The sequence below is a fragment of the Pyxicephalus adspersus genome, chromosome 9 (genome assembly GCF_032062135.1).
Source record: "Pyxicephalus adspersus chromosome 9, UCB_Pads_2.0, whole genome shotgun sequence".
In the NCBI taxonomy this organism is placed as follows: domain Eukaryota; kingdom Metazoa; phylum Chordata; class Amphibia; order Anura; family Pyxicephalidae; genus Pyxicephalus; species Pyxicephalus adspersus.
The window spans coordinates 7,867,318-7,882,752 of NC_092866.1; the positions used below are offsets into that span (position 1 = coordinate 7,867,318).

At 38.5% G+C, this 15,435-nt stretch overlaps 1 protein-coding gene across 3 annotated transcripts in view; it reads left to right on the forward strand.

The window, feature by feature from the left end:
- Positions 1–15,435, forward strand: part of PHKB (phosphorylase kinase regulatory subunit beta) — a 171,496-nt gene that overhangs the window by 106,087 nt on the left and 49,974 nt on the right. For all 3 annotated transcript variants that reach the window (XM_072422462.1, XM_072422461.1, XM_072422460.1), the window contains 2 exons: positions 7,589–7,644; positions 8,345–8,438. In XM_072422462.1, the coding sequence (XP_072278563.1) occupies positions 7,589–7,644; positions 8,345–8,438 (150 nt within the window). The remainder of the gene's footprint in view (positions 1–7,588; positions 7,645–8,344; positions 8,439–15,435) is intronic.

A 15,435-nucleotide genomic window follows, 5' to 3' on the forward strand; every position in this document is an offset into this window, starting at 1 on the left:
CCCTAACTTATATGGAAGTTTAACGAAGTTAAACAGCACAATGTTTATACAGCAAACCCACCCCATATGTGGGGAAACTCTCTGGAATCTGGCATCCCTGTAATACAAACAAATTGATGTACTGCATTTTATTTTATTCAAATTTTAACCCCAACTCCTATTATAATAGTTTCAGAGGGGGTTAGTGACCAGTTACTGGGCTTTTCAGTCAAACCCCCAAAGTTAAATTGCCACCAGCACACTGATGTATTATTTCCACCCCCACCTGTACTCACTCTTTTTCACCCAGGCTGTGTTTTTTGATTTGCCCAGGCCTTAAAATGTTGGTGCCCAGAATATAAATTTAACACAGTTGCTCGGTTTACTGACTGCATTAGCCACTCAATGACTGGTTTCTCATTTTGTAGATTTAAGATTGCAATAAACATTGTTCATTTTTTTTTTTTATCACTGACTTTGGGGTCTGCTTTATCTTCCACTCACACATGAATTTTGCTCTTGGTGCTTTGAAAAAGAGAATTGAGCTTGCCTGGCAGAAACTGAACTGACACCACAATCTAACCGTCACCAAGACTTCCAAGATAAGTGAACTGGAAAACGATTGCATAGTGCGTGATAAGACACTTCATCAGGGGCAGCAGCCCGTGAAATTCTACTGCAAATACACTGGCTCAAATGAGAGATGGAAATTCATTTTGATATCATTCTCTGGGCCTGTGAACTCTTTGGAAGGTCCCATTGTAGAGTATGAATTCATGAACCTGTTATCTACTCCACGTCCATGAAAAACAGGGGACTCAAACTAATAGAATTTTCATGTAATATACAGTAAAATGTGAAAAAAAAAGCTTTTGATATTTTTTCTTCAAATGCAGCAGAAATCAATAAAGATGTAATGGCAAATTAAAAAAAAATTAGAATAGGAAATAGTTAAATTGTCTGTTACCGTGGATAGTCAAATTTTGTTCCTTTAGCATTAAATAAATTGGGGGAAAGATAAGGACATTAATGTTTTTATTCTGTCTTTGGCTCCATTGGAGAAATTTTCTCTTGCCCCCTGTCCTGTCACAAGATAACTCTACAACAGGAATACATACAGAAGTAAATTGTTAGCATTTAATTGTTGTCTGTTTCCTTGCTGCATATTTTCCCCCACTTCCTGCCTTGTAACTGTAAACCATAAAACTTTAGAATACCAGTCTTTTCCCACTTTACCGAGAATTAAGAAAAACGTTTTACCTATAGATTAACAAGTTTTTAAGTTTTACTGTTTGCGTCCCATTGGAGACATTTAACTTACACAACAGCAAATAGGAGGGAATTCACAAGGTTAGGAGAGGGCTAAGTTACTGGATTTGAAGACTAGAAGTGTTTGGTCCACGTGGCCTTCAAAAGGGATAAAGGAATGTCTCTTCAGACTGGCTATTGATAATATCATTAAGGGTACTACTGGCCGTACCACCCATTCTCCCCAGAGGAAATACCCCTATTAGCAAACCTTACTGCCTGTAGATTTTTTGTTTTCTCACTCTCTCAATTTAACTTTCAGGACCTCCACTTAGATCACCATCTAGCTGCCAAGCCTAGCTTTTCAAGTCTACAAAACCTTTAGATATGCTTTCTTCTGAATTAAGGTTCACCCATCTTCCCACAGTGGGAGCTAGTTGATGTTCCCAGTCCCTTATTCTCTCACTTCAAGCTTTTCCATATCTCTGCACAGATTAAAATGCATCTATTGAAATCCTCAGTGTTACAGTTCATAGTGCAATATTTTCCATTAGGTTTTATTCTATCCCGTTCATTGTTCTTAAACCCAAATAGGACATTCTCCCCATCTTGAATTCTATGGCAGTAAATGTTAACGTTCACTGCAAAAAATAATTTCAGATTGATCCATCTTGTTGCCTCCCTGGGACCCAGGGAATGTTCTGGCTGTCTTGGACTTCAAAGATGCTTACTTTCATATACTCATCTTTCCAGCAGATCAGCGATTTCTTTGTATTGTCTGAGAATGCTACAGACCAATTGGCTTTTTGAGCTGCAGGCGGTCTTGGGTGTTATTTTTTTTATACCTGTTAACAGTTGTTGGTTGTGTTGCCCAACCCTTTAATGGTCTTTCCTTGGCCTTCCAGAAAGTTTCAGACCTATGTCCTAAAATAGGCAAAAAAGAAAAGATGAAAAGATGGCAGTCCCTCTCTCGTTTCTTGATCATGATTTCGAAGTTGCAGAAGAAGTTTTCTTGGGCTGGTATACATTATGTTTATCAGTGTCCATCTTTCCCTACTTTCCATTAAAATGGAAGGTTTAGACTTCCAGTATATCTCCCAGCAAATGTTTTTGTTGACTTTTAAAAATAATCTTATTTTCTTGCTATTTAGCCTGTTGTCATCAGGACAGATGAGAGGTTGAATATCATTAGTCAGATACAGACAATAGAAACCTAACAGGGTTGCAATTGCCAAGGCTTCCCAACTGTATCAAAAAATTAAAAAAAAAAAAAGCCACAAAACCAAAGTAATTGACCAGCATATTTTTGGTCCACTGTAAATGCAAAACTGCAAAAAATTCACAACTCCTTTTAGGAAATTGCATTGAAATAGATTCAAAATGGGGGAAAATTACAGCACTTTCATCAAAGATAATTTAATCCTTCCAATGTATTCATTCACTGCAAATATTATCCCATTTCCTTGCCATCAGACTAAATCACTATTTTTTTGGCCACTGTTGTTTACTATTTTAGGAAAAAAAATCCTCTTTGGTTACCCAAATTGGGGTAATACGTTTACCTGTATCCACAATGAAAACGGAAAAAGGAAGGAGTGGCAGAGTGAAATGTAGTTTACAAAAGTGCACTGATTACATGGTTATGTGCTCTTGCATTCTGATATCTTTTGATATTCTTTAATTTTTTTTACATTGATGTAACTGTATGCAGTTTATTGGTTTTGTTTTGTAAGGTTTCCTGTATTTCTGACTTTGCCAATAAAAATATTTTAAAAAAAAGGATCATGAATGTTCAGTCTGTTAGTGGTCGATACTTTTTCTCAAATGTACAAAATACATCCTCCCTGTGAGAACCAAATGCAATACCAGAGCACTTTCATAGTTTACATTGTTCTATATTTTTTTTTTTTTTGCTATGTTACAGTTCAGTATAAATCTAAAGCTGATCTTTCAATGACATTATTTACAAATTGAAGTGGAATATGGACCCCACTGAGTCTGACGTATTTTTGTGTGACTTAGCACTTATGCTTAAAGTGCATTATAAGCTCCACAGTGTACTTTTCTACTTGTTTTTATAAAAAACCTTATCTAAAGGGCAACATCAGAAGTATGACTTATTTATATCGTATTGAACTTTTGCAGAATAAGATTGGACCCTGCAGGTATGCCTTGAGGTTTTTGCCCTGCTGAGTGTTTTTGAATTGCTGTGCTCAGCAACCAAAATTTCATTTGCAAACAAATAATACAGTTTTAAAATCAAAACTTTACTTTTATGATGGACTTAAGATAAAGGAGATGAATACTTCAATTTTGTAAACAGTAGTTTGTCTTTCCCTCATACCTCACAAAATATTTGCTCTGATAAATCTGTTTGCCAAAGTTAACCTAGGCTGCCATTAAGTGTTTTATAAGGTAACAAAAGTGCTGGCTTTGTGTGCTTTGTGGACCCATGTCTTGCTTAGTGCTTTGTTCCACTTATTATCTGTGCCTTGCAAATATTAGCTTTGATACTAAACTCATAAACATGTGGTACATGTCAGTTGGATTCCAGGAAAATGGCCTGTTTTTTTCAGGGAACAAGATTTCATATTGACTTGGTAAACAAGTCGGGGCTTCATAATCAGCCTGGGATTTCATGCTACACCAGTTTTTTCATAATCAGCCTGGGATTTCATGCTACACCAGTTTTTTCAAACTAGGGTTCCTCCAGAGGTCGCTAAGGGATTCTTGAGTAATGAACGGTTTGTTCCTCTCAGGTTTGGAATACCTCTTACTGGCCAGCAGGGTAAGAGACATTCTTTCCACTGACCACCATGTTACATTACTGTCAGCTGTGAAATTATAGAAGGGGGTTCCCTGGAGACCCTAAAGTTATTTCAAGGGTTCCTCCATGTAAAAAGGTTCAGAAACACTGTGACTACACATTAGGTTTTGTCATTTGACAATTTAAATGCCAGTGGGGTGGCTTTGTGCTTAAAGAAGACAAGTACTGGTGGTGATTTGAGTTAGAAGTCAGAGCTCCCTGTTACAGACACCACTCTTTAGTTGTATTATTGCCAATTGTGTAGGGGAATTATTTCTAACTTTCTGACCTCTATGACCAAGGCAAGTAATATTGGGAAATCTCTCCTCTTGAAACCGACAACCTAGTGGGTAAAACCTGTAGGACCTGAACTCAGAAAGCTAAGGTTTGCAGTGGTATAAGGAACAGCTAAAAACAAAGCACCCTGAAAATAGTACCACTTTTCTTTGAGTGATGTACATTTCCAGTGACTAGGAACTCTGGTACCTTGATTCTCTGCAGTCTAAGATCAGCTAAGATAAGGCTGCCTCTGATTGAAAATAAATTATGTCACCACTATTCATCTCATTGTTCTTCTTGCTAAAAGGAAATCTGTACTTGAGGAGCAGCTGGGCAAGGATCTGCATCTGTCATAATCTCTGGGTCTCGGCTTCGTCCAATTCTTCTGCGTCTTGAATATTTCTCCATCAATCAATAAGGAAAAAATTCTGATTTAGAGTTAAGCTTTGCTCCTCTACCAAGAAGGCATCTCCTTATAGAGACACAGAATGTGTCATGCAGAACAAAGCATGCCAAGCCGTCAATAGGGAAAAGATTGGCATCAGGTTGACCACAGACAATGCAGGTGGCTAGCCCTTTCTAAACCACTTTTTACGTTTTGTGTACAGTTGCCTAGAGCTGTCTTTGCAGCATATGTATACGCAGCTTGTCAATGTATTTACGTGTCTTCTCTAGAACAACCAGAATTTGAACTATTGCCCTGGAAAGGGTTGATGTTCCGGCACTCTGCCTGTATGAATAGAGTACATAATATTTCTTTGCTGTTTGCTTGAGTGATCACTGAGCACATTGTTCTTGATTAAAACGTATGATCTTGCTGGCGTTTGTATGCACAGAACATGAGCTGTAAGAGTAACGATAGAACCTGTCCCCCTCTTCTTTGCAAGCATGCTGTGACAAGGGAGACCCACCGGTGTCTGGGAGATTAATGACACAGTGCATCAATGCATTAATCTGCAGAGGTCTGGAGGAGAAATGAGGTGTTTGGGTTAGTCATCGTGCCATGTATAATCAGGGTTGCTGCAAAATTGCCTGTCCAGGCTATATGCTGTCTGCCAAGTGCACCACAGTGCCTACTGCTGTATTCTTGGTTCTGACAAATCATTAGTATGTGGGCCTGTTTTCACTTCACAGCTTGGCAGTTTTCATGAATTAAAGAGAATACTGTTTTGTTTTTGTTTTTTTATAATGAATACAAACAATTTCTACCATCATTTATTTCTACACTGTCTTATCCTCTTCTCCCTTTCCCTGTCTCGCTCTTTCTTTCTCCATTTATCCTACTCCTCTTTATCTCTCCCTCTCTCTCTCGCTACCTCTCCTTGGTTCTCCATCCCTAGTTCTCTACCTTTCTTATCCATCAGTTCTCTAACTCTTTTAGTCCTTTTTGCTCTCTCCTTTTTTGTTACCCATTCATCACTCCCTCCTTTATTCTCTTTCGCCTTGTTTTCTTTTTACATAATCTAGATTTAATGCACTTCATTGAATTACATACTATTTCAATGCTCCATTTGGTCAAACGTTTTGGGACATCCTACCATCATGCCTTTTGCACTTTTGGACATCCTGACTTGCCCTCCTCTTCCTGCAACTATACAAGCTTTTTTATTTGGAAAGCTTTCCACAGGATTTGGAGTATGTCTGGAAATGTCCCGTAGAAAAAGAAAATTTTTGTGTACATTATTTGTGGTGTACACTCTGGTCTAATGCACTACAGAAATGGCTGTAAAGCTGAAAACTTCAGTGTGCAAGAAGAATAAACATGCAACAAAAATGTATGCCATTTTATTAGCATCTATAGTCTTCCTGACACCCAGTAGCAGTTACTGCCACAGGGATCCTTCCTCAATAAAGCTTCTAAGCTGTTTATTCCTTCCTCCGTAAAGCTTCTAAGCTTCCAATAAATGTCAAATCAATGATTTTATGACATTTGTATAACCCTTCTATTGACATCAATTACAACATTTTTAAATGAACAGCCCATTAGACACCAAACTCAAATGCCTGAATCTGAACTTCCTATTCACTTATATGCCGAATTTGTATGATTCTTTTTGTAGAATCGCTGGGTAAGAGATCTTCATAGGTATCATTGTTAACAAGTGCATCATTAGCCATGCTCACACTCAGCCCTATGTAATCCATTCTGATTTCCCTACACCAAATTTAAATCAAACTGTCTTTATGAAGCTGACTTTGTATATAGAGCGACATTCATGCTGGAGCAGAAAATGTCCTTCAGCAAAGTTACCACAGGGTTGAAAGAGTCCAGTCATCTAAAATGTCTTTGAATGTTGTAGCATTAATTATACTTTTTATACTGGAGGAGCATATACTTTGGTCAAGTTGACCTTTTCATTGCAACCTGACCTGCCATTCTGCATTTTCAGCAAGAATACTGGCTTAGTAGTAAACAATCTATAATCTGGCTTTTGCATGCATTTTTCTATTCTTCCATTTCTGTTGCTGTGGTATATGATTCAGATAATCAGTCTCTCTATGCAGGTTGTCTTTATTATTAAAATAAACAGGATTTATATAGCGCCAACATATTACGCAGAGCTGTACATTAAAATAGGGGTTGCAAATGTCAAACACATACAGACAGTGACACAGGAGGAGGAGGGGACCCTACCCCAAGGAGCTAACAATCTAGTAGTTGGTGTAAACCAGGCTCATCTTAAGGTACTAATGACCCTGAACTAATTTCTCACCAGGGTACTATATCACTATATCTGCATTGAGTTTGTATACAAAACATATGGAGTCTTCTAGATTGTAAGCTCTTCGGGGTAGGGTCCTCTCCTCCTCCTGTGTCACTTTCTGTTTTTGTATGTCATTTGCAACTCCTATTTAGTGTTCAGTGCTGTGTAATATGTTGGCGCTATATAAATCCTATTTAATATTATTATTAATAATATTAGTAATAAAAGTTAAAAAAAAGTTAATTTCCTAATTATTATTCAGTGGCTATGTCATCGGCACGCCTTAATTCTTGCTGCAAAGTCCAATTTTGTTGTATCAGTTAATTGCAAGGTATTTGTCACAGACAAAAGTGATGTGTTGATTTTTTGCAATTATACCTGCAGGAATTGTGATGTGCTGACGACCAATTAACTTACGCTGTGAGTGTCCCCCTTGTTTTACTTTGAGAGAAATACATCTGCAGTACCTACATTTTATATATGCATATATGTAATATACAGTCTGATTGTAGGTGTTTGTAACTATGTATCTTACAATTCATATATATTAAAACTTCCTTCTCTTTTTCAGGGTCCCCTGGATAACGACACGGTAGTACATGTGGCCCTGATCGCAGAGAGTCAGCGGTAAGATTATAAAAGCCCGCTTTGTACAGAAAATATATCCATATCCAACAAAGCTTTTTAAGAGCACTCGTAAATAATTATGACTAAGCGGGAATATATTGTCATATTGACAAGATGAAAGTCAATGAATGATGAGTGACTGTTCGGTCTGTATGTTGAGCTGCAGAATGGGCTAATCTGATTTCAAAGCTGTTAAGACTACAGTCAATATAGATGTCAATAAAAGCCAGCCATTTTATAATTAATTTGCTGATAAACAGCACATATTTTCAGCTGGCATATCATATTTATACTGTAAATCATGAATTTACAGCTTAGCATTAAAAGTACTTTGACATAGCTATCATTCAGCTAATGAACCTATAAGCTAGCCATCTACCCCCAAAAATGCTAAATTAAAAAAATATGTATATTTACACACACTGTTCAGGGGGAAAAAAAGTCTAAACATTTTTCTTACACTGGTCAGCCTCACCTATATTCTTATAGGTAAGGCTGACATTTCGGGGCCTTCTTTCCCCAGGGGACTGCACCCCTGCTGCCAATTCATCCATAGCTTTTAATTCATAGGTTTATCCTTAAAATTTTAAACCAAATATTTGGTGCATTAACACCTTGTTAGGAGGTCAATGAAAAATGTAATGTGAATTTTTAGCAAAAATATGTTATTGTAATTGGCACTTTGTTATGCATTGTCTAGATTGCAGGTCTTCCTGAACACATATGGCATTCAGACACAAACACCACAGCAAGTGGAACCTATCCAGATCTGGCCACAGCAGGAGCTGGTAAAGGTAAGTGGCACCAAGGTGGAAATTCACTTGATTGTAGAAATAAACTAAAACGTACCTCACTTGATTATGCTGTTCATTTCCTTTCTATTGGTTGCAACTTCCATGACAAAGCTTTATAGCGTTATATTAGCATAGCGTTTATATAATTTTATAGTTATATTATAACTTTTACCTGGAATAAGCTGCCTGGTTCTGCAGTGAGAAGTCCAGGTTGCATTCAGTTCTTTGGACACTGTGTGAATCTGCATTGTGCATGTGCTCTTAGTATATGTATAGATAGAATCCTAGATTTACCCAAAATTCAAAATTTAATTCATTCCAAAATGTAATTGTTCAAACACAAATGTTTCCCATATTGTAGGTTTTAGTGGAAAGTTTTTTTACTTTAAAGTTGAACTCCGGAACATGATAAAACTATCCCTGCAGTGGGGATCCCCCTGCACTGCACATGTTAAAGGCTCGTTCCAATGTCCATATTGCAGGTGTGATGGTCAAAGGCCCAAAAACAGTTGGGCATATAGTAGATGTGATGGTAAGGGGCCCACAAATTGTTGGGCATATAGTAGGTGTGATGGTCAGGGGCCCATACACTGTTGGCCATATAGTAGGTGTGATGGTACGGGCTTCACAAACTTGGCCATATAGTAGGTGTGATGGTCTGGGACCCACAATCTGTTGGGCATATAGAAGTGGGATGATCAGGCCTCCACAAACTGTTGGCCATATATTAGATGAAACAGTCAAGTCTTCAGAAACTGTTGGTCATATATAAGGTGCAATGTTTAGAGGTTCACAAACTGTTGACCATATATTAGGTGTGGTGGTCAGTGGTCCATAATCTGTTGGCCATATATAAGGTGTGATATTCAGGGGTTCTAAAACTGTCGGCCATATAGTAATTGTGATGTGCAGAGATTTACAATCTGTTGGCCATATATTAGTTGTGATGGTCTGGGGTCCACAATCTCTTGGCCATATAGTAAGTGTGATGGTCGGGGGCCCACAAACTGTTGGCCATATAGTAATTGTGATGGGCAGGGGTTCACAATCTGTTGGTCAAAAATTAGGTGTGATGCCAGGGGTCCTCAATCTTTTTTCCCAAATAACACACTTCTACTGGACTCCAATAGCAGAGTCCTGTTTTAAATTAACAGGCAAGTCATATTATGGAGCACAAGGGTTAAAAAGATGAGAAGATTCCCTGTGCTGAAGTGTTATTGAGTCTATTAGTTATGAATCAAACATAAAGCTCTGTGTGGGTGTAAGCCTAGGTAGGCACGGGCATCCCTGCCAGAGAGGATCTGGGTAAATATCAGTATTTATCCTTGATTACAGCTCAGATGAGACTGTGGAATAATTAATATGAGTTTTGCCAGTCACAGCTCAGCTTCCTGCCAATTGCAAGGCCTCTCAGCCCCTCTGTCTCTCCAAACTGGCACAATGTGGACCAAGATTCAGGTTACCAAGCCAGCGAAGCTGTCTGTCTATATTAATGCAGCACCCAGGCTGGAAAGTATATATTAACCTTTGTAGTTCAAAACAATAAATAAAAAAATTATCGGACTCATCGCATTGCCTGATGTATTTATTTCAGATAAATGCTTAGCTTTGCATATTTTAAATGACTTTTATGCTGTCAAAATGACAATTTTTATTGATTCAGCTGTTACGTGAGCAGAATGTAAAAATAAAAAAGAAAATACCTTATGCCTTCCCTGAGGCTGTTATGAGCAGCACTGAGTAAGAAAAGCATACCCCCGTCATATTCAGAGGCACTGAGGCACAACAAAGGATGAAAAAAGGTGAAAGCAATATCTTATTCAAAGAAAAACTATATTCACCCATTACATTTAAATGTGTGCTGCAGCTCTTAATTACACTGGATAACAATTTTGATCAAACTTTGTGTTGACTTTGAATTTGAATTTTTAAGCTTATTTAAACTAAAATAGGTATGCTGATTCTGAAAGTGCAGGTATTTTTCTTCTATCACGTCAGGTTTTTTTCTCTACTACTTATATTTTTGCGATTATTGTAGCGTGGATTTGTTTAGGGTATTCATTTACACGCAAGACAGTGTGGTCAGAGGTTGTGTGCTTCGCACTTCATAGTGAATAAGAAAAATTTATTTTTCTAGACACGTATTTCCTTTCCTTCAGATCATGTCTGGCTCTGCTGTTTCTCGTCATAAGTGGCTAAACAACCCTGATTTATTTTGTTTGTATCTGTGGCAGTTTCACCATTCTCAGTCAAAGGGCGAACATCAGCACATTTGTAGAGCAAGCCCATTTGGCATATTTCAAAGTTAAACTTGGTGATCAAGATAAGTCTTGGGCCCCTCATAAGGTGTGCACACTGTGTGTCGAGGGTTTATGGATGTGGATAAAGGGAACACGTGATAAGATGCCATTTGGTATACCTATGGTTTGGCGAGAGCCAGGAGATCATTTCAGTGACTCTTACTTTTGTATAGTGAAAACTTCAGGATATAACAAGAAAAATAAATGTAACATAGAGTATCCTAGTCTACCATCGGCTATACGCCCAATGGCTCATTCAGATGAAATCCCAGTGTCGGTTTTGGTTACACAACCCTCACTTGAAGAACATGATTATGGTGATGAATTAGGTGACAACAATGATGAAGAGTTTAAAATTGAAGAGGACTCTGTTCGCAAGGGATTTGATCAGCATGAGCTGAGTGATTTGGCACATGATTTGGGACTATCAAAGAAGGCTTCAGAACTCCTAGCATCAAGATTGCGTGAGAAAAACTTACTTGAAAAAGGAACGAAGGTATTGTACTTTCAAACCAGAGAAATTGCATTTCTGCAGTACTTTAGAACTGACAGGGGCTTTGTGTATTGCCATAACATACCTGGTTTAATAGAGGAATTGGGAATTCCAATCTATAACTCAACTAAATGGCGACTATTCATCGATAGCTCAAAGCAGAGCTTAAAGTGTGTCCTCCATCACAAAAGCAATATATTTGGGTCAGTCCCAATTGGCCATTCAGTTTCTTTTTGTGAAGAATATGCAGACATAAAGAGGGTCATTGAGTTAATGCAATATCACTAACACAATTGGGTCATCTGTGTTGACCTAAAATGGTATGCTTCCTTCTTGGTCAGTAATGCAGTTACACCAAGTATCCCTGTTACTGTGCATGTGGGACAGCAGAGCTTGTGAGAGGCATTGGGTGGAAAGGAATTGGCCTCCAAGATCTGCCCTAAAACCAGGTAATCCAAACATTCTACATGAGCCACTTGTTGATAGAAAGAATATTATATTCCCGCCTCTGCACATGAAACTGGGTTTGTTTAATGCTTTGTCAACTGAAGGAGACTGTTTCAAGTACCTTATTTTGGCATTTCCTAGCCTGTCATTTGAAATAATAAAGGCCGGTGTGTTTGATGGTCTACAGATTCAGCAGCTCATCAAAGATGAACATTTGATCAGGACAATGTCAGAAGTCAAAAAGAATGCTTGGTTATCATTCAAAGCCATTGTCAAGGACTTTCTTGGAAACGCACGAGCAAATAATTACACAGAAGTTGTCCAGAAACTCTTGGAGAGCTACAAAATGCTTAGTTGCAATATTATCATCAAGGTGCATTTTCTGCATAGCCATCTTTCTAAATTCCCAGAAAACCTTGGTGCAGTCAATGATGAGCAAGGTGAACAATTCCACCAAGATTTGAAGGTCATGGAAGGACGATATCAGGGTAGATGGGATGTGCATAAGATGGCTGACTATTGTTGGAGAATCTGACGGGAAAAAGCTATGAGCGTAAATTTTTACCTTAACTGCTTACGCGATTAATTTTTAAATGTTTTACTGTAAAAAGAAATATCATAGAGTAACAATAAATCCCTTGTATGAACAAAATAAATTTAGGTAAACAGTACATTCAAGTTATTTTTCCATTATTTTTTCATTGTATGTAAAAATTTGTATGTTTTTTGACAAAAATGGAGGGTACCCTGTATCGTAAAAACTGAATGTGATAGCAAAAAACTGGGGTCATTTCTAGATTCACCACCCAAAAATTTGTAAAAAGAAAGTGTAAGATCTAACTCAACAAAAAAGCATTGCCCAGTGTTATATGTTATGTTTAGTAGCCTTGCAAAGCCATACAAATACCTGTTGGTCTTGCCAGTAAACTCCACCTAATTCAACTTTTTGTTATGGGGTGACAACAATGCTGCATTGCCACTGATTTCAGAGCAAAGTTGCCTCTCTCATGTAGGTTGCTGCTTTTTCCTTATTCGTTGATTAGATGTTGCAGGGGGTGTGGCTATCAGCATTGTGACTGGTTTCCTTACCAACCCTCCTTACCTTTAGCTTGTCAGTCAGCACCTGACCACACCCAGTCCCGCTTATTGTTCACTCGATTGACAGTTTTGCCTCTGCTGCTTAAAACCTCCCACTTGTGATCTGCAGTATCTAAGAGGGGGAACATGTGAGACACAAATTAGCTTGTCTCAGTAGGAAGGTGTGGAAGGAAGTTTTTTGTTTCCTATATGGAGCTAGTACTTCATATGATAACTAGATTTAGGACTTGTGTAGTCTGTTATTCAATAAAAGTGGTATTGTTTATGATACGGTGCGCTTAAGATACTAAATGAATGTTATATATGTTATAGAATTTCCCCAAGGATCTGGTGTGATTGCTAGGAATTTGCATTTTATTCTCCCCCTGTTAGGATGTTTTCTATTCTTATTACATGCAGTTCATACAGGGAAGCTCTTATAGGATGTGTAGCAGTTACAATCTGGAGACTGGGAAGGTTTAGTACTTTGCCAAAGTGGCCATACGAAAATATAAAACATTATTGACATTTCTCATCTCTTGGATGCACTTACATTCTACTTTAGGGTATTTTTGTATTACTGTCCAGGTCTCCATTGGGGAGATCTCCTTCTCACTTACTCTCCCCAAAGGTACTAGGACAGATAGAGGAGAAATTTTAAGATTTATATTTGGAACAGAAGTAAAGGAAATCCTTCAATGGACACACCTGTTCTGGTTACCAGGAAAGGTCCTCCCTTTTTTTTGGAGATTACCATTCAGTTTCCATTGTGTCCTAAACAGAAAGCGAGAGTAATTCTCCCAGCAGTGGGCACATGGACACCAAAATATATAAACGGTATCCAGCATTTCATAGGCTGTCTGCTTAATCTGACATTCACACTTTCCTTTCATGATGCACAATTGTGAGGGCTGCTTTCCTGGACAGACATTGCTTTCTAGCACTTCACCTTTTGTTTATTGGCCTCAGATCATTCAGACATTGAGGTAAGGCTGCCTAAAGCTGCGTACACACTTCCAATTTTTATCATTGGTAAATGAACGACGAATGATCCTGCACGATATCTGCGAACGATCGTATGGCACCGATCCTGTACATACAGATAACGACACGATCGTTCAAAGATATTGTACACACGATAGATGCGATCGTTTGAACGATACAGGAAGTGACGTGCACCACAGGAAGTGAGCGAACGTTCGTTCACCGCGCATGCTCAGACCATGGACGATCACTGAACGACCGTACACACGATAGATGGTCAACGATCGTTGTCCAATACGATCCGCCGGTCTGGTCATTCATTTCCAACGACTATCCTCGTTCGTCGGCGTCGTTGGTTACTTTTTTTACGAACGATTTTTGGCCAATCGGTCGTTCGTTCGTCGTTCATTTCCAACGATAAAAATTGGAAGTGTGTACGCAGCTTAAGAACGCTCACTCCTCCTCCCACCAACCATTTATCAGCTGCATTGCTAACAAAGATAATGAGTCATGGGTCTAATATTGAAGATTTTCTACGGATTGTAGAAAAAACAGACCAAAAGCATAAGACCTAAAATAGGTTTCATTTAAACATTCATGGTGAAAGGTGGAACCAAGAAAAGCAACTTATAAGCAAATCGAATTAAAGCAGAATGAAACCCTGGGCCTACTCATCTGTCCCACTCCAACGTGGGTCCCTTCTCCTCTTCCATATTCCGATCTTCTGGGATCACCTAATTTCCCCTCAGGACCCAGATTTAGCCCTGTGCAGTTTAGCAGGGAAAGCCAAGATTGACTAGTATCCCTGACATCCAACTCTGAGCTCCGCATGTGGCTGTACACACGACCACTCGTCCCGGGTGAAAATGTGTATAAAGCTTAAAGTGAGACTAAAGTCCACATTGAAAATTAGGATGAGGATGCCCCTTTGGAAATAAAACATAATGGCCTCCCTGATCGCTGTCGTCTTGCACAAAAAAATAGCTTACCATAGCGTGCACAGGAGTAATGCCATCCCAGCCCAGCCAATAAAGATGACCAAAGTTTAGAACCAGGAAAAGAGGAAGGAAGAAGATGACAGCCCCTGCAATGGAATTGCAATCAGGCAGGTAATGGTATTTTGTTGAAGATGGGACATCATCTATCCTTTCTGATAGTATTTTCTTTATTTCCAGAGTTTATTTACACTCTAAGAGTCCCATAGACACAACAAATAGTCAAAAATAATCTCTTTAAAGTCAATAAAATGCCCTCTTCAGCTATTGTCACACTTTCTGACAGGTTAGTGATCTTGGTGGCAAATCTTGCGGTCAGTAAATCGCTCACCTGTCTGTGCCTGTACCTCTATCGCCAGTAACTTACATCTTGAAATGTTTTCGGCAGAGATGGAGCAACACCATTCCGCCAAATCTGGCAAATATACAACCGAGAAATATGGTGTTCTGGATTTTCTAACAATTCTGCAGCAGTTTAAGTGACATTTGGCTTAGAAAAGGTATTCCTATTAAGGATTCCCCCAGTTATGATGACAACTAAAAGATTTGGATTCTCCTGTGACTTTTTGCTCTGTAGAACAAACAGGGAGTGAATTTTGGTAACTCAGCTAAATCCAAAGCTATAAAATAGTTAGGGCTTTGGATACATGACATAGAGAACCTGTTGAGCTAAAAACATGGGAACTGTGGATTCTGACTTT